General features: G+C 47.2%; 1 protein-coding gene across 1 annotated transcript; it reads left to right on the top strand.

The window, feature by feature from the left end:
- The first annotated feature begins 1,336 nt into the window (after nt 1-1,336).
- On the top strand, nt 1,337-27,558 carry LOC145360947 (zona pellucida sperm-binding protein 3-like). Its single transcript, XM_080216451.1, has 10 exons — nt 1,337-1,399; nt 22,421-22,617; nt 25,987-26,097; nt 26,185-26,288; nt 26,372-26,549; nt 26,637-26,763; nt 26,844-26,932; nt 27,015-27,136; nt 27,209-27,343; nt 27,422-27,558. Exons 1-10 carry the CDS (start codon nt 1,337-1,339, stop codon nt 27,556-27,558), a joined length of 1,263 nt encoding a protein of 420 aa, XP_080072577.1.
- The last annotated feature ends 211 nt before the right edge of the window (nt 27,559-27,769 follow it).

Here is a 27,769-nt window from a genome sequence, read left to right as displayed (position 1 = left end):
TGAGAGTTGTTCCAGTGGATCGGAGAGATTCCAGGAACAAAGCTTGTACTTGGCAGAAGATGCAGAATGTGTGAGTTCCCCCTCTCTCCCTCAGGAATGTGTTTGTGTGGAGAAATGATGCACAACCTGGTTGACTGATTTCTCTTGTTTAGCTGGACCCCATTGGAGGAATCGAGCTTTGACATTTGTGCCTGTTGCCATTTGGGGACCTGTGGGACCACAAGGGATTTGGGATTTGGATCCAGAGGAAGGAGAGATCTTGGAGCTGAAGCTGGTAGGACATTGATCCTCGAGATGTGGGAGCTCCCCCCTTTCCCCTCTCTAACTGGAATGGTTGATATTGCAGAGAGTGAAGCTGGATTGAAGTGGGAGGCTGAGGCCTCACTTGGACCCCTACTCATTCTGGATACTGATGGGACCAAGCTGGCAACAGCCTCCCTGAATGAGGCTGAGGGAAGGATGGAGGAGAGGTCTCCAGGGGGTGAGTTGGCTGTCTGCTGGTTTCCATTTCCCCCTCAGTGTTAGCTTCACTAACCATTGGTTTCTCATTGCTTTGTAGGTGTGGAGTCTGAGGTGGTCCTGATTGTGAGCCTGACTGTGACAGCTGTCTCTCTGATCTCTGCTTCATTGATCACCTTGTTCCTGTACAGGAAACACAAACAAACTCTGTTCAACCAGTCATCAAATGATCAATAAAGCACCGCCTCCTTGTTTCTAGTGTCTGGGAGCTGATTGGTCAATGCATCTTCCATCTTCGTTCAATGGCTCCATGGGACTGATGGCTGGGCTGAGCCAATCCCAGCACAGAACTGGGCCTGCTGAGTGATTGGTTTACTGAGGGTTGAGAGAGAAACACTAACTCTCTGGATTTGATGGGCTGCTGCTGGTTTTCTGTCTGTTTCAGAGCCCAGTGTAGGGGAGGGGGTGTGATCAGGTCTGGGGGTGTCCATGTGGAGCTGAGGGTGCTTCATCTCTCCCCTGGTGATCACACCCTGGAGAGGGGCAGATCACTAAACCAGTTGTCCTCCCTGGCTGCTGAACTCTGTTCACTCAGGGATGCAGAGATGAGGAATTGACCTGGGAGGATGTTCTGCTGATCAAGCTGGCTGAGTCCTATTGGGTAGAACTGCTGGACTGTCTGTGACATGAGGGAGAAAGCGACCTCTCCACATCCTCCCCAATCTCCCTGCCACAGATACATCTGCCCATTACAGCTTTGGTTCAAGTGTCCATCCACAATCCCTTCACATGGCCCATTGCTGGCTGACATTAGCACTCTGCTAAATTGAGATGATTACAAATCTAGCAATTGTTCTGGTGTGGGAGCACTATCTGCATGGCACACAGTGGAAGCAGCCTGCAGGATGACACGAAGCAATCTCCCAAATCAATGGATCAGGTAAACACCCTGCATTCTGACGATGAAATCAGTCAGATATAAAGCACAAACAGGCCCTTCAGCTCAACTTGCAAATGGGACTAGTTCAGTTCAGGAAACCTGATAGTATCCATGGATCAGTGTTTGTCCCATATCCCTCGAAACCTTCCCCATCCATATACCTGTCACCTGCCTTTGAAATGTTGGAATTGTCCCCATCTCCTCTGGCAGCTTGTTCTATATACACACCACCCTCTGGAAAAGGTTGCTCCTACCCTGGAGAAAAGACCTTGACTATATATCTTATTTATGCCCCTTGTGATTTTATAAACATTTAAGGTCACCCCTCATTCTCCTAGGCACCCATGTGTCTTTTTCACTCGGCTCTCACAGTCCTACCATGAAGTCAGCAAGGAGAGACAGCAACACTGGTGCCTACCAAAGGCTTGTCCTTAACCCCTTACTATACTCAGGCAGCATGGTGGCAGTGATCTCAATTCCATTCAGTCTCAGTTGACAGTCTGTGTGGAGTTTGCACATTCTCCTCCAGGCCAAAGGTGTGCGGTTTGGGTCGGCTGGCCACACTGAATTGCCTCTTAGCCCCTGACCCTAACAGGGTAAATATGCAAGGTTTTGTGGTTCAGGCCTGAGTGGGATTGTCAGTGCAAGCTTGATGGGCTGAATGTGAGGTAATGCATTTTGGAAGGTCTAAAACAGATAAGAAATATACAGTAAATGGCAGAAGCCATCAGAGTATTGATAGACAAAGGGATCTGGGTGTCTAGGTAGACAGGTCACTCACTGAAAGTGGCAATGCAGGTGGAGAAGGTAGTTAAGAAGGCATACGGCATGCTTGCCTTCATCGGCTGGGGCACTGAGTTTAAAAATTGGCAAGTCATGTTGCAGCTTTACAGAACCTTAGGGTGAACTTGGAATATAGTGTTGAATTCTGGTCGCCAGACTAGCAGAAGGATGTGGAGGCTTTGGAGGGGATTCAGAAAAGATTTTCCAGGATTTGGGGCAGTTGGATAAACTGGGTAGTTCTCCTAGTATGACAGGGGTTGATGGGAGACCTGATTGAAGTCGACAATATTGAGACATGGTCAGAGTGGATCGTCAGAAGCTTTTTCCTGGGGTGGAAGGGTCAGTTACTCGGGGACACAGGGTTAAGGGGCAAGTTTTAAAGGAGATGCACAAGGCACATTTTTTTTAGAGTAGTGAGTGCCTGGAACTTGTTGCTGGGGGAAATAGTGGATGGAGATATTGTAGTGACTTTCATGGGGTGTCTTGACAAATACATAGGATGGGAATAAAGGGATACAGTCCCCAGAAGGGGCGGGGGTTTCGTTCAGTCGGGCAGCATGTTTGGTGCAGGATTGGAGAGCCAAAGGGCCTGTTCCTATGCTGTAATGTTCTTTGTTCTTTGAATGGATTCCTTCTGCATTGTAGGGTTTCTATACTCATACCGAGCTGTGACAAAATTTCTCTCCTCCACCCCCTGAACTGATTCCATTCTGAAATTTGCTGATGGCCCTGCTGTACTGGGTTAGAGCTCAAACCATGAGTGCACTGGAAAGAACATTGGTGCGACGACAGTCTCTCAATGTCAGTAAAACTGAGGAGAGAGTCATCAACTTGCAGTGTAGTGGAGGACAGGCCCCATCTCCATCAACAGGAATCAAGTGATCTCCATTAATTTGTTACTTTACTTGCTACTCACAGTAGAGGGAGCACTGTTCCAGAACTTTCCAGCAGAGCATGGGGCAAGCAAGGATTCTTCTGAAGTTGGTTATACGGGAAATCTTTGTTTTAACGGGTGCTTTGGATGGTGGTGGTTGCTACGTGGAAAATTATACATTTAAAAAGCATCCGGACACAGAGAGAGAGAGACGTACATCACAGAAATGTAGATTGACAGGATTTTAGATGGAGGAGCCATCTCTTGCTGATGTGACACTAAACATATCGATGTAAATGAGGAATAACAAGAGAGAATCATAGAATCCTACAGTGAGGAAGGAGGCCATTTAGCCCATCGAGCCTGCACCAACTACAATCCCTCACAGACCCTATCCCCATAACCCCATGCATTGACCCTCGTCGTCCCCCTGACACTAAGGGGCAATTTACCACGGCCAATCCACCTAACCTGCACATCTTTGGGTTGTGGGAGGAAACCGGAGCACCCAGTGGAAACCCACGCAGACACAGGGAAAATGTGCCAACTCCATACAGACAGTGACCCAAGGCCTGAATTGAACCCGGGTCCCTGGCGCTCTGAGGCTGCAGGGCTAACCACTGTGCCACTGTGCTGACACTGATGTGGCCATTCAATCTCCCCACTTCCACAGAACATAGAACATTACAGCACAGTACAGGCCCTTCGGCCCACAATGTTGCACCGACCTGTGAAACCAATCTAAAGCCCATCTAACCTACACTATTCCAATATCATCCATATGTTTATCCAATGACCATTTAAATGCCCTTAATGTTGGCGAGTCCACTACTATTGCAGGCAGGGCATTCCACACCCTTATTACTCTCTGAGTAAAGAACCTACCTCTGACATCTGTCCTATATCTATCACCCCTCCATTTAAAGCTATGACCCCTCATGCTGGCCATCTCCATCTGAGGAAAAAGACTCACACTGTCCACCCTATCTAATCCTCTGATCATCTTTTATGTCTCTATTAACCTTCTTCTCTCTAACAAGAATAGCCTCAAGTCAATCAGCCTTTCCTCATAAGACCTTCCCACCATACCAGGCAACATCCTTGTAAATCTGCTCTGCACTCTTTCCAATGCTGCCATATCCTTTCTATAATGTGACGACCTGAAGTGTGGGATACTCCAAGTGCGGCTGCACCAGAGTTTCGTACAGCTGCAACATGACCTCACGGCTCCGAAACTCAATCCCTCTACCAATAAAAGCTAACACACCATATGCCTTCTTAACAACCCGATCAACCTGGGTGCCAACTTTCAGGGATCTATGCACATGGACACCGAGATCTCTCTATTCATCCACACTGCCAAGTATCTTCCCATTAGCCCAGTACTCTGTATTCCTGTTGCTCCTTCCAAAGTGAATCATTTCACAGTTTTCCGCAGTGATGAGAACGGTGATGACAGCTGATGAGTAGTGTGTGCGCATTCACATGACCAAACATTCAAACAGTGGCCTGGCTTTAAGGAAATCTATTGGTCGTCTCATGCTTCAGAAATGAGCCAGACGCTCACAGAGAAGCTGCTCTCGCTTCCTGCCCATGACCCCTGACCCCGGCTTTCAGAATTTCCACGGCTAAGACCACAATTATGGAAAAGAATTCCGCTTTCCTTCCCTGTCCCGCTTCTCAAATTGAGGAATTTGGGATTTTTCCCTCATGGTACCCACTGTTGGCAATGAATGCCGGGTGGTACGGTGGCACAATGTTTAGCACTGCTGCCTCACAATGACAGGGACACGGTTTTGATTCCAGCCTTGGTGACTGTGTAGAGTTTACGCGTTCTCCCTGTGTCTGTGTGGGTTTCCTCCGCGTGCTCTGGTTTCATCCCAGATTTGTGGGTAAGGTGCATTGGCCATGCTAAATTACCTCTCAGGGTCAGGGGGACAAGCATGGTAAATACATGGGGTTACAGGTATAGGGTCTGGGTGTGATTGTTATAGGTGCAGGGTCAATGGGCTGAATGGCCTGCTTCTGCACTGCAGGGATTCTATGATTCTCTGAATCGATCTGAAATTCCTATCAACTTCCACATTGACAGACCCTCCCAATAATTGTCTGCTGATGTAGAACATAGAACACTACAGCACAAACAGGCCCTTCGGCCCACAAGTTGCACCCATCACATCCATACCTACCAGGCCATAGAACTATCTGTAACTCCCAATCTCATTAAATCCCATGTACTCATTGAGAAGTCTTTTAAAAGACCCCAGCGAGTTCGCCTCTACCACCAACGACGGCACCGATTCCACTCACTCAGCACCATCTGAGTGAAAAACTTACCCTGAACATCTCATCTGTACTTGCTCCCCAGCACCGTAAACCTGTGTCCTCTTGTCGTGACCATTTCAGCCCTGGGAAATAGCCTCCGAGAATCCACCCTATCTATTCCTCTCAACACTTTATAAACCTCTATCAGGTCGCCTCTCAACCTTCGTCTCTCCAGGGAGAAGAGTCCCAGCTCCCTCAACCTATCTTCATAAGGCATGCCTCCCAATCCAGGCAACATCCTTGTAAATCTCCTCTGCACCCTCTCAATATCTTCCACATCCTTCCTGTAGTGAGGCGACCAGAACTGCACACAGTACTCCAAGTGGGGTCTGACAAGGGTCTTATAAAGTTGCAGCATTACCTCCCGACTCCTAAACTCAATCCCTCGATTAATGAAGGCCAGTACACCATACGCCTTCTTGACCACATCCTCCACCTGCGAGGCCTTCTGCTCCTCAACACTGCTAAGGCTCCTACCCTTGATATTGTATTCCTTCATCCCATTGGACCTGCCAAAATGGACCACTACGCATTTATCCACGATGAAGTCCATCTGTCACTTCTCCGCCCAGTCTTGCATCCTATCTATGTCCCACTGCAACTTCTGACATCCCTCCAGACTATCCACAACATCACCAACCTTTGTATCGTCGGCGAACTTACTAACTCATCCCTCCACTTCCTCATCCAGGTCATTTATGAAAATGACAAACAGCAAGGGTCCGAGAACAGATCCCTGGGGCACTCCACTGGTGACCGAACTCCATGCAGAAAAAGACCCATCCACAACCACTCTCTGCCTTCTGCAGGCAAGCCAGTTCTGGATCCACAAGGCCAAAGCCCCTTGGATCCCATGCCCTCTCACCTTCTCAAGAAGTCTTGCATGGGGGACCTTATCAAACGCCTTGCTGAAGTCCATGTAAACCATGTCCACCGCTCTTCCTTCGTCAATGTGTTCCGTCACATTCTCAAAGAACTCAGCTCGGCTCGTAAGGCACGACCTGCCCTTGACAAAGCCGTGCTGACTATTTCTGATCATTCTAAACTTCTCTAAATGCTCATAAATCTTGTCCCTCAGAATCCTCTCCATCAACTTACCAACCACAGAGGTCAGACTCACCGCTCGGTAATTTCCCGGGCTATCCCTGTTCCCTTTCTTGAAAATAGGAACCACATCCTCAATCCTCCAATCCTCCGGAACCTCTCCCGTCTCCATCGACGATGCAAAGATCATCGCCAGGGGCTCTGCAATCACTTTCCTCACCTCCCACAGTAACCTGGGGTACATCCCATCCGGTCCCGGTGACTTATCTATCTTGATAGAATTTAAAAGTTCTAACACATCCTCTTCCTTAACATCCACACACTCAATCTTTTCAGTCTGCCGCAAACCTGTAGTACAACCTCCCAGATCACTTTCCACCGTGAATACCGAGGCAAAGTACTCATTAAGCACCTCTGCCATTTCTTCCGGTTCCACACAGACTTTTCCCCCTTCACCTTTTATCGGTCCAATCCCTTCTCTTCTCATCCTTTTACTCTTCACATATTTGTAGAAGGCCTTGGGATTCTCCATAATTTTACCCACCAAGGCCTTCTCATGTCCCCTTCTGGCTCTTACTTATTTATCATTTGTAGTTATTTATTTTATAATAATTATAATTGTAATTATTAATTATATCATAATTATTAGATTATAATGTTATAATTATTTATATATATAAATGATTTGGTGGAAAATGCAACTGGTTTGTTTGGTAAGTTTGCAGACAGCACAAAGGTTGGTGGATTTGCGGATCGCGATGAGGACCATCAGAGGATACAGCAGGATATCGATTAGTTGGAGACTTGGGCGGAGATGTGGTTGATGGAGTTTAATCTGGACAAATGTGAGGTATTGCATTTTGGAAGGTCTAATACAAATAGGAAATATACAGTAAATGGCAGAGTATTGATAGGGAGAGGGATCTGGGTGTACAGGTACACAGGTCACTGAAAGAGGCAATGCAGGTGGAGAAGGTAGTCAAGAAGGCATACGGCATGCTTGCCTTCATCGGCCGGGGCACTGAGTTTAAAAATTGGCAAGTCATGTTGCAGCTTTATAGAACCTTAGTGAGGCCGCATTTGGAATATAGAGTTCAATCCTGGTCACCACACTACCAGAAGGATGTGGAAGCTTTGGAGAGGGTGTAGAAAAGATTTCCCAGGATGTTGTCTGGTATGGAGGGCATCAGTTATGAGAATATGGAAGTTGAAGGAAGTTTGTTTGTTCCCACAGGAATGACGGAGGTTCAGGGGTGACCTGATAGAAGTCGACACTGTCAGCCGACAAGGCCTATGGAGGATCATGTCAATGTTCGGCTGCCCCCCCAGATTCATTCAGATGGAATGCCAGTTCCATGATGGTACGATGGCCAGAGCACTGGACGGCAGACAAACTTTGAAGGCTTTCCCAGTCACCAATGGTGTCAAACACCCAGACTGTTCAGCATGATGTTTACTGCCATGCTGAATGATGTATTCCAGGACAGTGTTGCTGGAATCAGCCTCAAGTACAGAGTGGATGGGAAACTCTTCAACCTGAGGAGACTTCAAGCCATTAGCAAAGTGAAGGAGACTGTTCTGAGACACTTCCTCTTTGCCGATGACTGCGCCCTGTTTACTGGCTCAGAGCCAGAGATACAAGTCAGTATGGACAAATTTTCCACAGCTTGTGACAACTTTGAACTCACCATCAACATTAAAAAGACTGAAGTCATGCACCAGCCTGCTCCTCATGTACCGTACACAGAACCCATAATCACAATCAAAGGACAGAAACTACAGGCAGTGGACCAGTTCACTGATCTTAGCAGCACCCTCTCCCAAGCAATGACTATTGATACAGAAGTTAACTGCAGAATGGCAAAGGCAAGTTCTGCTTTCGGTAGACTGCGCTCCACTGTATGGGAACGTCGAGGAATCAGCTCACAAACAAAACTGAAGGCCTACAGCACCGCGGTACTCACTACCCTCCTGTATGCCTGTGAAATGTGGACTGTCTATCGAAGGCATGCAAGACAGCTCAATCATTTCCACATGACTTGTCTTCGCAGAATATTACACATTCCGGTTAAGCTAAAGGATGGGAAAGGTAGGATTAAAGAGCCGTGGATTACGGGGGATATTGAAGACTTGGTCAGGAAGAAGAGGGAGGCGTATGTTACGTCAAAACAAATGGGTACAGAGTGTGCGCTGGAGGAATATAGAGAGAGTAGGAGGGAGCGAAAAAGGGGAATTAGAAGGGCGAAGAGAGGGCATGAGATGGCTTTGGCTGGTAGGATTAAGGAAAATCCTAAGGCATTTTATTCCTATATTGGAGGCAAGAGAGTAGTTAGAGGGAAAATTGGTCCTGTTAGGTACAAGAGTGGAGAGTTGTGTATTGAGTCGGAGGGAATGGGGGAGCTCCTGAATGAATACTTTGCGTCGGTATTCACAAAGGAGAGGGGTTCGGAATCGTGCGGTCTCTTGGAGGGAGCGGAGGTTCAGTTGCAGGATATAGTTATTACGAGAGAGGAAGTGCTAGGGCTTTTAAGTAGCGTAAGGACGGATAAAGCTCCGGGGCCTGATGGTATTTATCCCAGGCTGCTTAGGGAGGCGAAAGATGAAATTGCTGGGCCTCTGGCGCACATCTTTGTCTCTTCTTTGGACACAGGTGAGGTCCCAGAAGACTGGAGGGTAGCAAATGTGGTCCCGTTGTTCAAAAAAGGTAGTCGGGATAACCCTGGGAATTATAGGCCGGTGAGTTTGACGTCGGTGGTAGGGAAGTTAATGGAAAAAATACTTAGGGGCAGGATGTATGAGCATTTGGAGAGTTGCGATCTGATTAGGGATACGCAACATGGCTTTGTTAGAGGGAGGTCTTGCCTTACGAATCTGGTGGAATTCTTTGAGGAGGTGACAAAAACGGTTGACGATGGGAGAGCCGTTGATGTCATCTATATGGATTTCAGTAAGGCGTTTGACAAAGTCCCTCGCGGTAGGCTGGTAGAAAAGGTTAAGGCGCATGGGATACGAGGCCAGGTAGCTAGGTGGATTGAGAACTGGCTGGGAAATAGGAGACAGAGGGTAGTTGTGGAGGGGACCTTGTCGGGCTGGAGGCCAGTGACCAGTGGTGTGCCGCAGGGCTCGGTACTGGGACCTCTCCTCTTTGTAGTCTACATAAATGACTTGGAAGAGGGCGTAGGTGGTGTGATCAGCAAGTTTGCTGATGACACCAAGATGGCAGGGTTGGCGGGTACGGAACTGGATTGTCAGGTGATACAACAGGATATAGATAGGTTGGTGCAGTGGGCAGATAGGTGGCAGATGGCATTTAATCCTGACAAATGCGAGGGGATGCATTTTGGACGGAATAATGCAGAGAGGAGCTATGTGATAAAAGGTAGGCCGATTAGGAGTATAGACATACAGAGGGACCTGGGAGTGCAGGTTCACAAATCCATGAAGGTTGCGTCACAAGTGGAGAACGTTGTTAGGAAGGCTTATGGTATGTTAGCTTTTACAGGAAGGGCAGAGAGTATAAAAGCTGCCGTCTAATGTTTCAGTTATACAGAACGTTGGTTAGACTGCATTTGGAGTACTGCGTCCAGTTCTGGTCACCTTACTACCGGAAGGACGTGGAGTCTCTGGAGAGGGTGCAGAGGAGGTTTACCAGGATGTTGCCTGGCATGGGGGGACTGGGTTACGAGGAGAGATTGAAGAAACTGGGGCTATTCTCCTTGGAAAGATGGAGATTGAGAGGGGACATGATAGAAGTATATAAGATACTGAAGGGAATAGATAGAGTTAATAGTGAGAGACTGCTCCCTAGACTGGGTACGAACACGAGAGGTCATCACTTAAGGGTGAGGCGGGGGGAGGTATAATTTGGAGGTGAGAAGAAGGTTCTTTACGCAGAGAGTTGTGGGGGTCTGGAACGCGCTACCGAGTAGGGTGGTGGAGGCAGGAACGTTGGACTCGTTTAAGATGCAGTTAGATAGGCACATGAGTGAAACGAGAAGGGAGGGATATGGTAGGGGCTATTAAATAGGGTTAAACCTCGGGAGACACCGGAAGGGCAGGCTGTATGATTAATATTTTTTGTCTTTATTCCACAAGTGGAGGCCCACCTCGTGTCAAGCGAGGGGCATGCACACGGCGGGTCGTGCGTGGGCTGCTCTTGGAAGTCCAGGAGTGGCCTAGTACTTCATGTCGGTGTGTGTGCTTGATCCTGGACCGATAGACGGGCGCCGCAACAGCTCAGTGACTAGCACTGCTGGCTGTGCAGATACATGGATTTGGGCCTGTGTCTGTGGGAGTTTGCGCATTCTCCCTGTGGTTGCGTGGGTTTCCTCTGGGCGCTCCAGTTTCCTCCCACACCCTAAAGATGCGCTGTTAGGCTAATCGGTTTTTACCAAATTGACACTATTTCTTCCCTGAATCTGACTGAGTAGGGTCCCATTCGTAGACATGCAGGGTAGAATAGGTGTAGGGTGATGCGGCGGCGCGGGCTCGTTGGGCCGAAGGGCCTGTTTCCCGTGCTGGGTTGTTCTTTGTTCTTTGTTCTTTGTATTAGATGGCAAGACAAAGTACCAGACACTGAAGTTCTCTCTGGAGCAAGTCTACCATCAGTCCACACACGGCTGATGAGAGCACAGACCCGGTGGGCAGGTCATGACATTGCTATCGGACAACAAATTTTCTGAAGTTGGGTACACAATATGGAAGCAGAGTAAAGTTGCACTCAGAGCCTCCCCACTAAAGGTCACAAGGGAACAGACACAGACTCGCAGGCAAGGACATGCTTTTAGAATGCAAATGAGGGCTCGCACACAAAGGGAACCGGACAGGATGGCACCTACAGGATGGAAATTAAAAAGTACACCCCCATCCAACCAAATCAGCACCTCTGCTCTAATCAAGCAACCCTCTATGGAGAAACCTAAGGATTAGCATAACTAAGGAAGCATCCCTGGCCCCACAAACTTCCTGAGATCAGTCAAACACCCATTGTTCAAACCCCGGAGATTCTAGACCATTAATAAACCCATCGGACAGAAACCATTAACACACACTTAAAAACATCATTACAATACTTGAAGACATCGAAACAGGATGGTCAGAGTCGAATACTGGAAACAAAACATTAGTCTTTGAATTGTACAATGTATTAAAGTTCAGGTATAACTGTAACCCATTGCGGCGGGTCTTTAGAGTGCTTTGGGGACAGTTCGGTCTGTCTGTCCTGACTGCACCTCCGTCGACGTTAAAATAAAGCTGTCCCGCTGTTGAACCTGACCCTGAGTCCGGAGTGATCGTGTCCGCCCACTCGCGCTAACATCATCCATTTGTTGGACGAGCGCATATCCAAGCAGCTCCTTTTTGGGGAACTCTCTGCTGGAAGACGCTCGCATGGAGGGCAGAGGAAACATTACAAAAACACACTAAAGTCCTCCCTGAAGTCGCTTGACATAAACACGACCACCTGGGAAAGACTGGCACAAAACCGCCCTACCTGCTGCTGCCTCACCCACAAAGGCTGTCAAGCTTATGAAGCAAGGTGCAGTGCTGAAGCACAACTTAAACACCAGTTGCACAAATCCAGAGCCACCAGCGCAACAACTACAGTGCCCACACAAATCTGCCCAATATGTGCCAGGACATTCCGTACCCGAATTGGCCCTGATCAGTCATCTTCGGACACACCGCAACCAGCCTCAAAGTGACTCATGGTGTCGAGGTCCTGATGGATGAACAACAAGATTGTGAGGCATGGACAAGGTGGACAGTAAGAAGCTTTTTCCCTGGGTGCAAGAGTCACTTACGAGGAAGCAGAGGTTTAAGGTGCCAGGGGCAAGGTTTAAAGGAGATATACGAGGCAGATTTTTGACACAGATGGTGGTGGATGCCTGGAACCCATTGCTGGGGGAAGGAATGGAAGCAGATACAACAGTGAGTTTTAAGGGGCGTCTTGAAAAATCCATGAATAGAATGGGAATAGAGGATATGATCTGCGGAAGGGGAGAGGGTTTGAGTTCAGTCGGGCAGCATGGTCGGTACAGGCTTGGAGGGCCAAAGGGCTGTTCCTGCCTTGTAAATTCTTTGTTCTTTGGTTGTTGTTATTTGTTGAACGCTTTCCCTTTCTGTCCGTCCAGTGTCTGCTTAGCTGCATTTTTGAAAATCTCAGAGGGTTCGAATTGAAATATTGAAAACATTGTGTTTGTTTATTCATTGTCAGTAATTTTAATCCCCAGAGAAACTCCTCTCTGTGGATTCCACTCCCACATAAATGTGAGGCTTCTTTCAATGTCCTTCCACAATGCCTCAGTAACCTCGAGTGCTGACTGGTTCACTCTCTGCTGCCAAAGTCCAAACATGCTTCGGGAATTCTCAATAACCATCCGTGTGCTATACACGCTCTGGGAAGTGCAGAAGATATATTATCCCATCATCGCTGCTCTTGGCGTTCCCTGTAAGTGTCGCTGTTAACTCCATGCATCATGTTTAACTGTGGCATTTCTCCTCTGCACTTCCGGATTCCTTTCACTCTCTCAGCTCATTGATGGTCCTGGTAAGTAACATATGCTGAATGAGTGCTGTTGATGGTGAAGAAACATGAAGTATGAACTTATTGGAAAAGTTCCCGCTGGGCCACATTTTAATCCATATGCCCACAGACTCAGCTGACATTAGATAAACTCTCAATAAAATAACGAATGTTCTGTAAAAGTAATAATCATTGATCACTTAATCTCCGACAGTTATGTATGCTCTTCCATATAACCAGTATTTATGGTAAACATGTTGGATTGACAGAGATTTTGTGAGCTAAATTGCAATTTGCTATGTTCAGTGTGTTCTATGTATCTGTCTCCATGTGTCACACTGGAACATATCTGCCTAATTCTGTTTGTTACACGATCACCTCCTCACTTTGCCAGATGTTTCATTCTTTTACTGAATTGGCGTGGGCATCTGTGTGTTCAGCATTTATTGTCCAATCGTTCTTGCTCTTGGGACAGTGCAGATGAAGCAGCTTTTGCTCTGCTGCTATATTTTGTGATATAGGAGCGCCAGCAATTCCAGACTCCACGGACTTTTACTCGGAAACCATGAAGGAACAGCAGTATATTCCCAAGTCAGGACACGGAATAAAATTCTGATGCTTGCTGTACCAGGACAGAGCAAGCTTTCATAGTTTAACACATCATTTGGACACAATGCCTGATTTAAAACTGCATGTTGCTCTTTGCTCAGTTATGTTTTCAAGACTTTATTTGCATTTCCAAGTCTTTATTCTGCACACATTTTCAGATGTAGAGCAGCAATGTGACAGAGTTGTGATAAATATGCAGACAAAGAGTTGAACATCAAATCCCTGCCGTGCAGAAGGAGACCACTGAATTTGCAAGGATTTGCCGACACAGCATCTTACCCGACCCCCCCTCCCTCTCCCCTTCACAACACTTAAGAAGCATTTAGAGGAACACTGCAAACACCATTGCATCCAACACAATGCAGGAAGTGCTGGGAAATGGGACTGGGCTTGTGCGTGCATCATCACACGGGGCACCGCATCTAGAAGTAGCACGTTTCACCTCCACGTTTCTGAGTTAGTCTGAAAGTGTAGCAAAATACCCTATCATTTTTCACACAGTAATTGGATAAGTTGTCCATGGATGTTGCCTGATGTGGCTCTGTTGGCAAGGATGCTGAGATTTCTATGTTCCTCTTCCAATAATGCCAACTTTAATCTCCCCTGAACAATCTGCCTCAGCAAAGCTGTTCCCTGGACAAGCTCTGTCTCAATGGAGTGTGGGGAGGAGGAGAGTTTGATGCCCCAGCGCTGAACTGGACTGTGAACCCGTACTGTTTCCACATTTGTGCACTTCCTTCTAACAATCGGTGAGCAGTGATCACAGGAATATCCACGCCCCAAATCTCCCTCCCAGGCAACAGCAGTCTGATATCTATTACAGTGAAAGCCCAATTCTACACAGCTTTCAGTTCTTTCCAAGTTTGGGTGATTGCTGCTTTCACAAACAATAGCTTGTTATTTTCTACAAGATGGAGCAGCAATCCCCCATCTCAGGAATGACATTTCTTCACGTTTGCAGCAGATTCTGAAAGTCGTGCTGGTTTGGTGCATTGGCCGTGCTAAATTCACCCTCAGTGTCCCCGAACAGGTGCAGAAGTGTGGTGACTTGGGGATTTTTCACAGTAACTTCATTGCAGTGTTAATGTAAGTGTATTTGTGACACGAACAAATGCATTTTAACTTTAAGAACTTAGATTCTGTATCTATTATGAATAGTTTGATCCTGTTTGGTTCTTTATTTCACAGTCCATTGCTGCTTTTGCAATGCCTGTCTCCAACAGGAGAAACTCTCACAAAGAGGACACTCTCAGTATATGTAGTCATGAAAATTCTAATTTCAGACTGAAATCTCATTGAATACTGCTGCTTTTTCTTTTGCAAACTCCCTTACAGTGAACTTAGTGACGATTGTGATCCTATCTCAAGGACGATGTGGTCTCTCGAAATGTGTCGCTCGATACCTGGTATCCATGGCAGTGGCAGATCTACTGGTTATTATAGTTGATGTGATACTCAGACAGATTCCCATTGCTCACGTCACACACTTCCTTTTTGTACGGAACATTAAATTATGTAATATACACGGCGTCCTGCTTTACGCAACAACTGACTGTTCAGTCTGGTACACAGTTGCTTTTACCTTTGATCGATTTGTGGCAATTTGTTGTCAGAAGTTGAAAGCAAAATATTGCACAGAGAGAACAGCGACCATAGTTGTGGGAAGCGTGACGGTGCTGTTCTTATTGAAAAATACTTTCTGGTATTTTATTTTGACCAGTGAATATATACTGTTTAACGTTCCTTGGTTTTGTAACGTGTTAGACACCTTTCTTCTTTCTAGGGTATGGGGAGCAGTAGAAACAATACATTATATTTTAACTCCGTTTGTTCCTTTCTTTCTGATCCTTCTGCTCAATGCGCTGACTGTTAGACACATTCTGGTGTCGAGCGGGGCCCGGAGGAGACTCCGGCTCCACAGCAGTGGGAAGAATCCCAGTGATCCTGAAATTGAGAAGCGAAGAAAATCCATCATTTTACTCTTTGTCATCTCGGGAAATTTTATCTTGCTCTGGGTGATGTTTCTGGTGAATTCTATATGCTTGCGAATTATCATGATGCAACGTAATGCATCATTTGGCATTTTTGATGTCCTACAAGAAATCGGTTTTATGCTTCAGCTTTTGAGTTCTTGCACAAACACCTGCATTTATGCAGCAACTCAGAATAAATTCCGTAACGAATTCAAGTCTGTGCTGAAATATCCCATCACTCTGATCTTGAAATGTTGCTGGGGAAACAAATAGAAATTAAAACATGCCCAGCTGGCTCCGGGAATAGAAACAAAGAGCAAAACATCCCGTAATCGATTGCTATTTCATTGTTAGCTTCAACAAATATGCAGCAATTTGACTTCATGCGAGAAACTGGATAAATCATTCCAACCTTTAACATGTTAATAAAATAAGATAAACAAACAACTTTCCACCTGGATCAAATAACCAGCTTGTTCTTTCTCTTGTTGTATATTTTTTATTCATTTATGTGATGTGGGTGTTGCTGGCTGCAACCAGCATTTATTGTCCATCCCAAACTGCCCCCCATTTCAGAGCACATTTGAGAGTCACCCACACACCTGGAGATCTGCAGTCTCATGTCGCCCAGACCGGGTAAAAATGGTAGATTTCCATCCCTAAAGGTCATTAGTGAACCAAATAGGTTTTTCCAACAATTGGCAATCATTTCATGGTCATTGTTAGACTTTTAATTCTAGATTTTCATTGTATCAAATTTTCACCAGTGGCCATGGTGGGATTTGTACCTGGGTTTCTGGGTTACAAATCTAGTGATGATACTACTGTGTCACCATCTACCTCGGCATGTGTTTGTCTTAACGTGCCATGGAAAAGACGCAGAGATCTCAGGTAAAAACCATCCACATGATAACTGAGCCACAATGAAGATTGGTGATTATTGGGTTCTAGAGATGCTATTTGTTCACCAGATGGACAACTCATCCAATGAATAGAGGGCAATCATTTCTTTATGAATTAAGATTGACTTCATGGTATTGGAGATTGAAAAATAACTTTAAAACTTCACGCACACCCTGGGTGGGATTCTCCCAAACAGATTCTAAGAGCTGAATTTGTGTAAAAACTGCTTTTTTCAGCAGGAGTTTCAAAATGATGGTGGATGGGGGGGGTCATGGGGTTGGGATGGGGGTCATTGGATGGTGGCAGAGAGAGAGAAACATTTAGTCCAATTATTCATCCCAGCTCCCCACCCCCTCCCAATAACCAGCGTTCCCATGAGTCTGGACGATGTCAACCCAACACCATCCTTGGTGTCAAGCGTCACCTCAATGGGTTGCCTACCAATAACAAACTGGCCATGGTAGGCAGGGAGAGCGTACCGGTGGGAGCGCGGGGGTGCCCATTGTGGATCCTTAAGGCATAAACGTTGATGTTGGTACTGCACTGCCTTCCGGGTATGTGTTTGAGTTCAGTCGCACAAGCAGGGGCAGCCTCCTGACTATCACCAGCTGGGTTCCACGAGGTGGTGACCTTCCTATAAAGTGGCGACCAGAACTGCTCACAGTATTCTAGCTGTGGCCTCACCAAATCAAGACAAATCCAACATGACTTCCCAGCTTTTGTCATCTATCCCTGGAATGAGAAAAGCAAATGTCCCAAATGCCTTTTTCACCATCTTACTAACATGCCTTTGAGCTTTCAGAGATCTGTGGACAAATGCGCCAAGGTCCCTTTGTGCTTCAGGAACTTCCTAGTGTCATGTCGTTCACTGAATAATTCCTTAACAAATTACTCCTTCCAATGTGTATCGCCTCACACTTTTCAGGGTTAAATTCCATCTGCCACTTATCCGCCCATTTGACCATCCCGTCTATATCTTGCTGTAGCTGAAGATTCACAATCTCACTGTTAACCTCCTGGCCAATCTTTGTGTCATCGGCAAACTTACTAATCCTACCCTCCCAATAGTGCTCCCTGTCTTTTAATTAAATGATAAATAATAGGGGACACAGCTCAGATCCCTGTCGTCACAACTGGACACTGGTTTCCAGTCACAAAGGCAGCCTTTTCTTATCCCCCTCCACAACTGAGCCAATGTTGAATCCACTTTATTAAAGTTACACTATATCCCATCTGCATTTGATTTCTTTATAATTCTCCCATGTGGGACCTTCTCAAAGGCTTTGGGAAATCCATTTAAACTCCATCAACTGCTCTACACAACTGGTCACCTTCTCAACAAATACTATCAAATTCGTTAGGCATGATCTCCCTCTGAATGTTGGCCCAGTCAATGATGTCCACATCCCATGAATGAATAACATCAAACATTTGGGACTGATTATCGAGCTGCACCGTTTACTCTGAATTCAGTGTTGAGTTTTTTTGATTCCTCTGTGGGACATGGCCATCACTGGCTGCTCAGCATTTCTTGCCCATCCCTAGTTGCCCTTGAACTGAATGGCTTGTTCGGCCATTTCAGAGGGCAGTTGAGAGTCAACCACATGACTGTGGCTCTGGAGTCACATGTAGGCCAGGCCGGGAAAGGAAGGTAGATTTCCTCCCCTAAAGGAAATTTGTGACCCGGGTGGGTTTTCCGACAATTGACAATGGTTTCATGGTCATCAGTAGATTCTTCATTCCAGATATTTTTTAATGAATTCAGATTCCACTATCTGCCGTGGTGGGATTCAAATCTGGATCCCCAGAACATTAGCTGAGTTTCTGGATTCATAGCATCGTGTTAATATCACTGGGCCATTGCCTCCCCTGCCTCCACTATTTTGAGTGTCACGAGTAGGCTTACATTAACATTGCAATGAAGCTACTGTGAAAATGTAGTCACCACATTCAGGTGCCTGTTCGGGGACACTGAGGGATAATTTAGCATGGCCAATACACCGAACAAGCATGTCTTTCAGAGTGTGGGAGGAAACCGGAACACCCAGAGGAATCCCATGCAGACACAGAGAGAATGTGCAACTCTGCAAGGACAGTGACCCAAGCTGTGAATTGAACCTGGGTCCGTGGCGCAGTAAGGCAGCAGTGCTAACCACTGTGTCATCGTGCTACCCAGTTCTTTCCCCAGTACTGATGATTGGCCTGGATTAGAGAGATTTCATGGAGAGAAAATAGTCACATCTTCTCTATTTCACTCATTCTCCAAATCCTTCTGTTCTGTTCATTGGTTTTGCTCTCTCTCGGGCTCAGTTGAAGATCTGATTTGCTGCATTTTCCTGAACTGAAACCTTTTCCATGTCTCAGCTGGTCAGACACACTGGGCAGAATTGAATCCCTAACGCCCGGGGTCCCAACGGCGGAGCAGGAATTGGCTAGCAATTCTGTTGGTGCATCAGGGATTGTCCGAGGGACACACCTGACAAAATCATGAGAAGCAGAGATTGGGTGGATAGTCAGAGGCTTTTTCCAAGGGTGGAAGAATCAACTACAAGGGGGCACAAGTCCGAGGTGAGGGGGTAAAGTTTCGAGAAGATGTGTAGAGGAAGTTTTTCACACAGAGAGTGATGGGTGCCTGGAACTCGCTGCTGGAGAAGGTGGTGGAATCAGGCACATTAGCAACATTCAAGGTGTATCTTGATAGACACATGAACGGGAGGTGAACAGAGAGATAGAAACTGCACATGGGAAACAAGTCATGGTCTAAATCAGGATGACTAATTGCTGCAGACTCGGTGGGCCAAAGGGCTTGTTCCTGTATTTTTCTTAGTTCCAATCCAACACTTTTTCTCCCAGAGTAAAATGGAACATTTCCCCGGTCCATTCCACACCAGGAACTTTTATTTTTCACCACAGTCTTTGATGTGGCACTTTATTAAATACCTTCAGGAAACCTAAGTACCACACATCCACTGGTTCCCCTTTATTCACGGCACATTTTACTTCTTCAAACAACTCCAATAAATTGCTTAACGTTGGGTGGGATTTTCTGCTCACTTGGGCTGGTGACCCTGAGCTTCCTGTGGTTTGTCATTTCAATCCCCCACCTTGCGGACACTCTGACCTTGCTGTCCTTGTCCTGTGACAGTGTTGGGATGAAGCTCAACGCGAGCTGGAGGAACAGCAGCTCCTCTTTCGAATGGACTCTCGACAACATTCTGGACTCAGCTCTGAGTTCAACAATTTCACATCAGACTCTCCACCTTCATTCCAGCTTTTCTGCTGCTTTCATTTTGTCTCATTGCTTTCTTTATTCCTTCCTGTTCCATTCCGACAGTTGCCGGGTAACCAGTCCCACCTGGAGACATCTTGGGTACAATTATCACCAAAAAAAAGTTTCAGTTTATTTATTGGTGTGACAAGTGGGCTTACATTAACATTGCAATGAAGTTACTGTGGAAACCCCCTAGTCACCACACTCTGGTGCCTGTTCGGGTACACAGAGGGAGAATTTAGCCTGGCCAATGCACCCTAACCAGCACGTCTTTCAGGCAGTGAGAGGAAACCTTAGCACCCGGAGGAAACCCACGCAGACACGGGGAGAATGTGCAGACTCTGTACAGGCAGTGACCCAAGCTGGAAATTGAACCTGGGCCTCTGGCACTGTGAGGCAACAGTACTAACGACTGTGCCACCGTGCCAGTGCCCAATGGTCATGAACATGGTAGTTTTTGCCACCTGTGTTTTAGGAGAGCTCAGTTTAATGAATTTCTGGCACTCTGTACAGACAGGGGCTGTCAGGGGATTTACGCCAGTCGGTGTGGGGGGCTAATCCCACTCGAGAGGCAGGCAGCAGAGTGCTGAGGGGGCTACTGTGTGTGTATTCATCTCCCAGGCATCCCCTGGCCCCGAACTCCGCGGGGAGCCTCAATGGGCTCTCGTCCCTCCAGTGAGACTTTCAGGTCTAGTCCACATTAAGGGGGACCAGACATGACCCCCACTTGTGTAGACACTTGTTTGTCGTTTATATTAATGTGAATATTGGAGGCATGATTAGATAGTTTGCCGATAACACCAAGATTGTTGGCACGGTGGACGGTGAGGAAAGTTCTCTCTGAGTGCAATGGAATCTCGATCAGTTGGGCCAGTGGGCTGACGAGTGGCAGATGGAGTTTAATTGAGACAAATGCGAGATGATGCATTTTGGTAGATTGAACCAGGACAGGACTTAATCAGTTAATGGTAGGGCACTGGGGAGAGTTACAGAACAAAGAGATCCAGGGGTATATGTTCATAGCTCCTTGAAAGTGGAGTCACAGGTGGACAGAGTGGTGAAGAAGGCATTCAGCATGCTTGGTTTCATCGGTCAGAACATTGAATACAGGAGTTGGGACGTCTTATTGAAGTTGTACAAGACATTGGTAAGGCCACACTTGGAACACTGTGTGCAGTTCTGGTCACTCTATTATAGAGAGGGTATTATTAAAATGGGAAGAGTGCAAAAAAGATTTACTGGGATGTTACTGGGACTCGATGGTTTGGGTTATAAGGAGAGACTGGATAGACTGGGACTTGTTTCTCTGAAGCGTAGGAGGCTGAGGGGTGATCTTAGAGAGGTCTGTAAAATAATGAGGGGCACAGATCAGCGAGGCAGTCAATATCTTCTCCCAAATGTAGGGGAGTCTAAAACTAGAGGGTTTAGGTTTAAGGTGAGAGGGGAGAGATACAAAACGTGTCCAGAGGGAGAATTTTTTTCTCGCAGAGGGTGGTGAGTGACTGGAACAAGCTGCCAGAGGTAATAGTAGAGGCAGGATCATTTTGTCTTTTAAAAAGCATTTAGATAGTTCCATGGGCAATTGGCGCTAGCGTGGGGTTTAAAACAAAAGGGCAGCATGGACTAGTGGGGCCAAAGGGCCTGTTTCCATGCTGTAAATCTCTGTGACTCTGTGAACTGCACTGGCGGGGTGGGAAACTTTTGCAAACCCAGACGATTGGGTCCTGGGCTGAATAGATCCAGAGCAGCTCCTGAATGTTGGAATCAGCCTCACGCTCTTCCCCAGCGCCAGGCTGATAACATCCAATAAAATGGTCTGGGAAGATCGCCACTGGCTGGACGCTCGTCGCCAATCCCGTTTGTTTCCCTCCCGCTGACATTCCCCGGCTCACTGAGCGACTCGAGCAGCGCAGCCGGCTGGGAAAATCGCACCCTTTCCGTTTCTTTACTCTCCCCATTCCCACTGTCTTTATCTTTTGTATCATGAAACCTTTCTCTGCCGCAGAGTGTCTGATTAAGGTTAACGGGTCGCTGACGGTGCCCCTTCGCTTCGGGAGAAGGGTACGGCAGGGCTGCCCCTTGTCCGGCCAACTCTATTCCGTGTGCGTGGAGCCCTTCCTGCGCCTCGCTGAGGTGCCTTATAGACCCCGAGAATCACATTTTGATTTGACTCGTTTTAAGTTTCCTTTGTTTCTGTTCGGGCCGTTCCCCCTCCTTTTGGGGAGCCGCCCCCTTTTTCTTTGTCCGAACGTAATTTAAGTTTGTTTGCTTGGATCAACCCACCCAAAAGAACGACTGGGATTCGAATGGAAATGTCAACTTTGCTGCATTTGGAAATAAAATTTTGGCTCTGTAAAAAAAAATTAAAAAATACAGTCTATATCATTGGGAAAAAACAACCTGATTGGTTAAAAAAAGCCCCGGGGGGTGTGTGTGTGTAAATTGCTGTCAGCTGAGTGTGGGCTGTGTGTATAAAAGGTGTTACTTGGTGCCTGAAGGGATGCTTGAGTTGTTTGTTATGATGGGGGATTTTGGAGTGAGGGGTTTCTTCCCAGTGCTGGTGTTAGTTGGAGCTGTTTGTTGCTCTGATACGTGGCAACAGTTTCCATGGGGAATAGTCAAAGCCACCCCGAGGCCTCAGACACTCCCTCCTCCTGGGCCTCCCTTTGATTCCCATTTGCGTGTGTCTGAGGGTCAAGGTGTGTCTCCAGTGCAGAGTGTGAGGGTGCAGTGTGGAGAGGACAAGCTGCTGCTCAGGGTCCAGCTGGATTTATTTGGAACCAGGCACCTGGTTAAAGCTGCTGATCTGACCCTGGGGACAGCAGGTTGTCGGCCAACCAGGATCTACTCTCAGAACCACACTGTCCTCTTTGACTATGGGCTCCATGAGGGTGGCAGCAGATTGCAGGGAATGTGAATCCTCAAACTCTGCCTCTGAGCTGGGGCTGGAGGTTGTTCCCCACTCTTCACTCCAACACTTGGTCAGATCTCATTGATATTGAGGAGATAGCTGTCTCCTGCTTTCTAAAGGCCAAACTAGCTTTCTATTCAGGATTTGACTTTCACTGGTCTGAGTCTCTCCAACCCCATTGTTCTGGAAGCTTCTCTTTGCTTCCTCCCAGCTTTTCCTATTTTGAGGATTTTTCAGTTTGATTTCCCCCTCATTCAGATCAACTCAACTGAGGGTTGAGTTTCAGTCCAGTTGAATAGAAATGGGTTGAATCTGAATGAAATGGGAGTTGAGATGGATTGGACTAAAGAGGAACTCCACACTTCCCACTTTCCCAGTCATTGGAATAAAAGGCTCCCTGATTCCAAACTGTGCTATTTCCCTGCTCCCAATTCCTGAGAACTTGTAGCTCCTTTTCCTGTGAACTGAAGCTTTTGTTGAATCCCTTCCCTGTTAATTCTGGTCTTGTGCTAATGATCTCTCCTTGCAGCAAGGGCTGAGGTTGCATAGCAACACTGCTAACCAGATGAGGCCCTTCAGCCCATTCCCCAGTCATTATGATCAGGACTGAGCTTCCCACAGCCTCCATGTTCCTGTCTTTACAACATGATTCCCTCAATGGCCAGAAAGAAATGCCTCTGTCCTGAATATCCTTAGTGAGTAACCATTCCCAGCTCTCTGGGGCTGGAGAGAATTCCACAGACAGAGTTGTAGTGGAAGGGTCCTTTTCTAGCTGGAGGTCTGTCACCAGTGGTGTGCTGCAGGGCTCAGTACTGGGACCTCTTCTCTTTGTAATATATATAAATGACTTGGAAGGGAGTGTACGTGGTGTGATCAGCAAGTCTGCAGATGACCCCAATATGGCAGGATTGGTGGATAGTGAGGAGGAGTGTCAGGTGACACAGCAGGATATAGATAGGCTGGTATATTGGGCAGATAGATGGCAGATGGGATTCAATCCTGACAAATGAGGTGATGCATTTTGGAAGGAATAGTGTAGGGAGGAGTTACACGATAAAAGGTAGACCAATTCAGAGTATAGAAATGCAGAGGGACCTGGGAGTGCAAGTGCACAAGTCTCTGAAGGCGGTAAGCCAGGCGGAGAAGGTTGTGAAGGAAGCTTATGGAATGCTAGCCTTTGTAGAGCGGGGTATAGAGTCTAAGCGCTGGTGTCTGATGCTACAGTTGTACAGAACGTTGGTTAGACCGCATTTGGAGTACTGTGTCCAGTTCTGGTCACCTTTCCACCAGAAGGACCTGGAGAGAGTGCAGAGGAGGTTTACCAGGATGCTGCCTGGTATGGAAGGACTGGTTATGAGGAAAGATTGGGTAAACTGGGGCTCTTCTCCTTAGAAAGATGGAGATTAAGGGGGGATCTGATAGAGGTGTATAAAATAATGAAGGGTATAGATAGAGTCAACAGTGGCAGCCTTTTTGCTAGACTGGAGACAAATATCAGAAGGGGTCACGATCTAAGGGTGAGGGGGGGGAGAAGTATAATTTGGATACTAGAGGGAGGTTCTTCACACAGGGTCATGGGGGTATGGAATGCGCTACAAAGTAAGGTGGTGGAGGCAGGCACGCTGGACTTGTTTAAGATCTACTTAAATAGGCACATGAGTGAAACAGGGATGGAGGGTTATAAGGAGACGGTTTTAAAAAGGGTCAGAGCCTCGGGACGTTACTGGAAATGTAATACTATATGTTAATGTTTTGTCTTTTAATTCACAGGTGTCGGTCCACCTTGTTGTCAAACGAGGGGCATGCACACGGTGGGTCGTGCGTGGGCTGCTCTTGGATATTTCGAGAGTGGTCTAGTACTTTGTGTCGATGTGTGTGCTTAAACCTGGACCAGCAGACGGGCACCACAACAGCTCAGTGACTATCACTGCTCGCTGTGCAGATACATGGATTTGGGCCGGTGTCTGTGGGAGTTTGCACATTCTCCCTGTGGTTGCGTGGGTTTCCTCCGGGTGCTCCGGTTTCCTCCCAGACCCCAAAGATGTGCTGTTAGGCTGATTGGTGTAACAAATTGTCCCTACACTATTCTCCCCTGAATCTGGCTACAATAGGGGTACCATTCACATACACACGGGGCAGGGTAGGTGTAGGAAAATGCTTTAAGATGGCAGTATGGGCTCGTTGGGCCGAAGGGCCTGTTTCCCGTGCCGGGCTGTTCTTTGTTCTTTGTTCTTCGATTCATTCGCTGCCGGATGGAGAAATTCCTGACCACGTTAATCCTAAATGACTGACCCCTGTCCTGAGATGACTCTCTCCTCTTCTCTTTCCCCCCTCCCCTGTAAGAAGTCTGACAACACCAGGTTTAAGTCCAACCAATTTATTTGTTAGTAAACTCAAGCTTTTGAGGTTTGCCCCTTCATCAGGTGAATGGAGAGTTCTGGCCTCAGACAGAGCATATAAAGCACAGACAGTTTACAGATTACTGATTAGAATGTGAATCTTTATAACTAACCTACTGTTCAAGTCTTAAAGAGGCCGACAATGTGAGTGGAAAGAGCATTAAGCCCAGGTTAAAGAGATGTGCAATGTCTCCAGACAGGACAGTGAGGTTATGCAAACCCAGGCAAGTCATGGGGGTGAGATAGTGCGGCATGAACCCAAGATCCCAGTTGAGGCTGTCCTCGTGTGTGGAACTTGGCTATCAGTCTCTGCTCAGCGACTCTGTGCTGTTGTGTTGTGAAGGCTGCCTTGGAGAAGGCTTAACCAAAGGTCAGAGGCCAAATGCCCATAACCACTGAAGTGTTCAGCCACAGGAAGGGAACAGTCTTGCCTGGTGATTGTCGAGCAATGTTCATTCATCTGTTGCCGTAGTGTCTGCATGGTCTCCCCAATGTACCATGCTTCGGGACATCCTTTCCTGCAGCGTATCAGGTAGACAACGTTGGCTGAGTTGCAAGAGTATTTCCCATGTACCTGGTGGATGGTATTCTCACGTGATGTCATCCATGTCGATGATCTGGCATGTCTTGCAGAGGTTGCTGTGGCAGGGTTGTGTGGGGTTGTGGTCACTGTTCTCCTGAAGGCTGGGTAGTTTGTGAACAATGGTCTGCTTGTAACCTGGTGTTGTCAGACTTCTTACTGTGTTTACCCCAGTCCAATGCTGGCATCTCCACATCATGATGACGCCCCCCCACCACCCAACAGACTCTTGCCAGCCCGGGGAGGAGGGGGGCACAGCCTCTTCACACTGACCCTGTCAATCCCCCCCTGAAGAATTGTTCTAATGGGATGAGTTCATTGTTAACCCCAGTGTAGAACATTCTCATTTCACATCAGTTCTTCATTCCTTAAGCTGCTGTCTTTCAGATGAGTGGAGGTTTCCTGATCTACAGCACCCACCTGAGCCACAGCCCAGAGTATCGTGGATCTGTTATTGTGAGAACCAATGGAGCTGTCGTTCCCATTGAGTGTCGTTATTTGAGGTGAGAATCTTTCCTCGATTGTCAATAAGATCTCCAGCTGCTAGTGACCTCTGAACTTGTCCTAAAATGGCTCCACTGTCTTTCCAGGAAGGGCAATGTGAGCAGTGACCCCATCAAACCCACCTGGATCCCATTCAGCTCCACCAGGTCTGGAGAAGGGCATCTGTCATTCTCACTGCGCCTGATGAATGGTAGGTGATGGGTGGATAGTGAGTGATTTCCTGTCCTCACTCACTGGGAGTTATACCCACTGTCTCCAACTCTTGTCCTTCAGGTGACTGGCTTACAGAGCGCACTTCGACTGTCTACTACCTGGGTGAGCTCATTCACATTGAGGCCTCTGTTTCAATGAGCAACCACATGGCCCTGAAGCTCTACATTGACCGCTGTGTAGCTACATTGAGGCCAGACCAGGACTCCAGGCCCAGTTACAGCATCATTGACTCCAATGGGTAAGGAGCTCTCTGCTTTCTCCAGCTCCTCCCATCTCAATGGCTTCTCTGGATTCACTTCATGTCTCTTTTCCCATCTTTCTTCAGTTGCCTCCTGGACAGCAAAGCTGAGGATTCCTTTTCAACCTTTGTGTTGCCAGGAGAGGAGCGGGAGGCGGACAAGCTCCGCTTTGACCTGGATGCCTTCCGTTTCTTTGGGGATGAGCGTTCCTTGGTAAGTGGAAGCTGATCATTGGGCTCTCCATGTTGGGAGGGAGTCACTCAATAAGCACTAGTGTTGAATGTGTCCCTCAGATTTTCATCACCTGTCACCTGAGAGTTGTTCCAGTGGATCGGAGAGATTCCAGGAACAAAGCTTGTACTTGGCAGAAGATGCAGAATGTGTGAGTTCCCCCTCTCTCCCTCAGGAATGTGTTTGTGTGGAGAAATGATGCACAACCTGGTTGACTGATTTCTCTTGTTTAGCTGGACCCCATTGGAGGAATCGAGCTTTGACATTTGTGCCTGTTGCCATGTGGGGAACTGTGGGACCACAAGGGATTTGGGATTTGGATCCAGAGGAAGGAGGGATCTTGGAGCTGAAGCTGGTAGGACATTGATCCTCTAGATGTGGGAGCTCCCCCCTTTCCCCTCTCTAACTGGAATGGTTGATATTGCAGAGAGTGAAGCTGGATTGAAGTGGGAGGCTGAGGCCTCACTTGGACCCCTGCTCATTCTGGATACTGATGGGACCAAGCTGGCAACAGCCTCCCTGAATGAGGCTGAGGGAAGGATGGAGGAGAGGTCTCCAGGGGGTGAGTTGGCTGTCTGCTGGTTTCCATTTCCCCATCAGTGTTAGCTTCACTAACCATTGGTTTCTCATTGCTTTGTAGGTGTGGAGTCTGAGGTGGTCCAGATTGTGAGCCTGACTGTGACAGCTGTCTCTCTGATCTCTGCTTCATTGATCACCTTGTTCCTGTACAGGAAACACAAACAAACTCTGTTCAACCAGTCATCAAATGATCAATAAAGCACCGCCTCCTTGTTTCTAGTGTCTGGGAGCTGATTGGTCAATGCATCCTCCATCTTAGTTCAATGGCTCCATGGGACTGATGGCTGGGCTGAGCCAATCCCAGCACAGAACTGGGCCTGCTGAGTGATTGGTTTACTGAGGGTTGAGAGAGAAACACTAACTCTCTGGATTTGATGGGCTGCTGCTGGTTTTCTGTCTGTTTCAGAGC

Source organism: Carcharhinus amblyrhynchos, chromosome 33 (genome assembly GCF_965287045.1).
Source record: "Carcharhinus amblyrhynchos chromosome 33, sCarAmb.v2.hapA, whole genome shotgun sequence".
Lineage (NCBI taxonomy): Eukaryota > Metazoa > Chordata > Chondrichthyes > Carcharhiniformes > Carcharhinidae > Carcharhinus > Carcharhinus amblyrhynchos.
Note: the sequence above shows the minus strand (reverse complement) of the source record. Positions and strands in the feature narration are given on the sequence as shown.

What these genes read in the sequence shown, in the direction of transcription:
- LOC145360947 (XM_080216451.1), top strand. Translation starts at nt 1,337, where the DNA reads ATGGCACACAGTGGAAGCAGCCTGCAGGATGACACGAAGCAATCTCCC. An exon ending in TGGCAGAAGATGCAGAATGT is followed by an intron (nt 26,933 to 27,014) that starts GTGAGTTCCCCC and finishes TCTCTTGTTTAG; the next exon opens with CTGGACCCCATTGGAGGAAT. An exon ending in GGAGGAGAGGTCTCCAGGGG is followed by an intron (nt 27,344 to 27,421) that starts GTGAGTTGGCTG and finishes ATTGCTTTGTAG; the next exon opens with GTGTGGAGTCTGAGGTGGTC.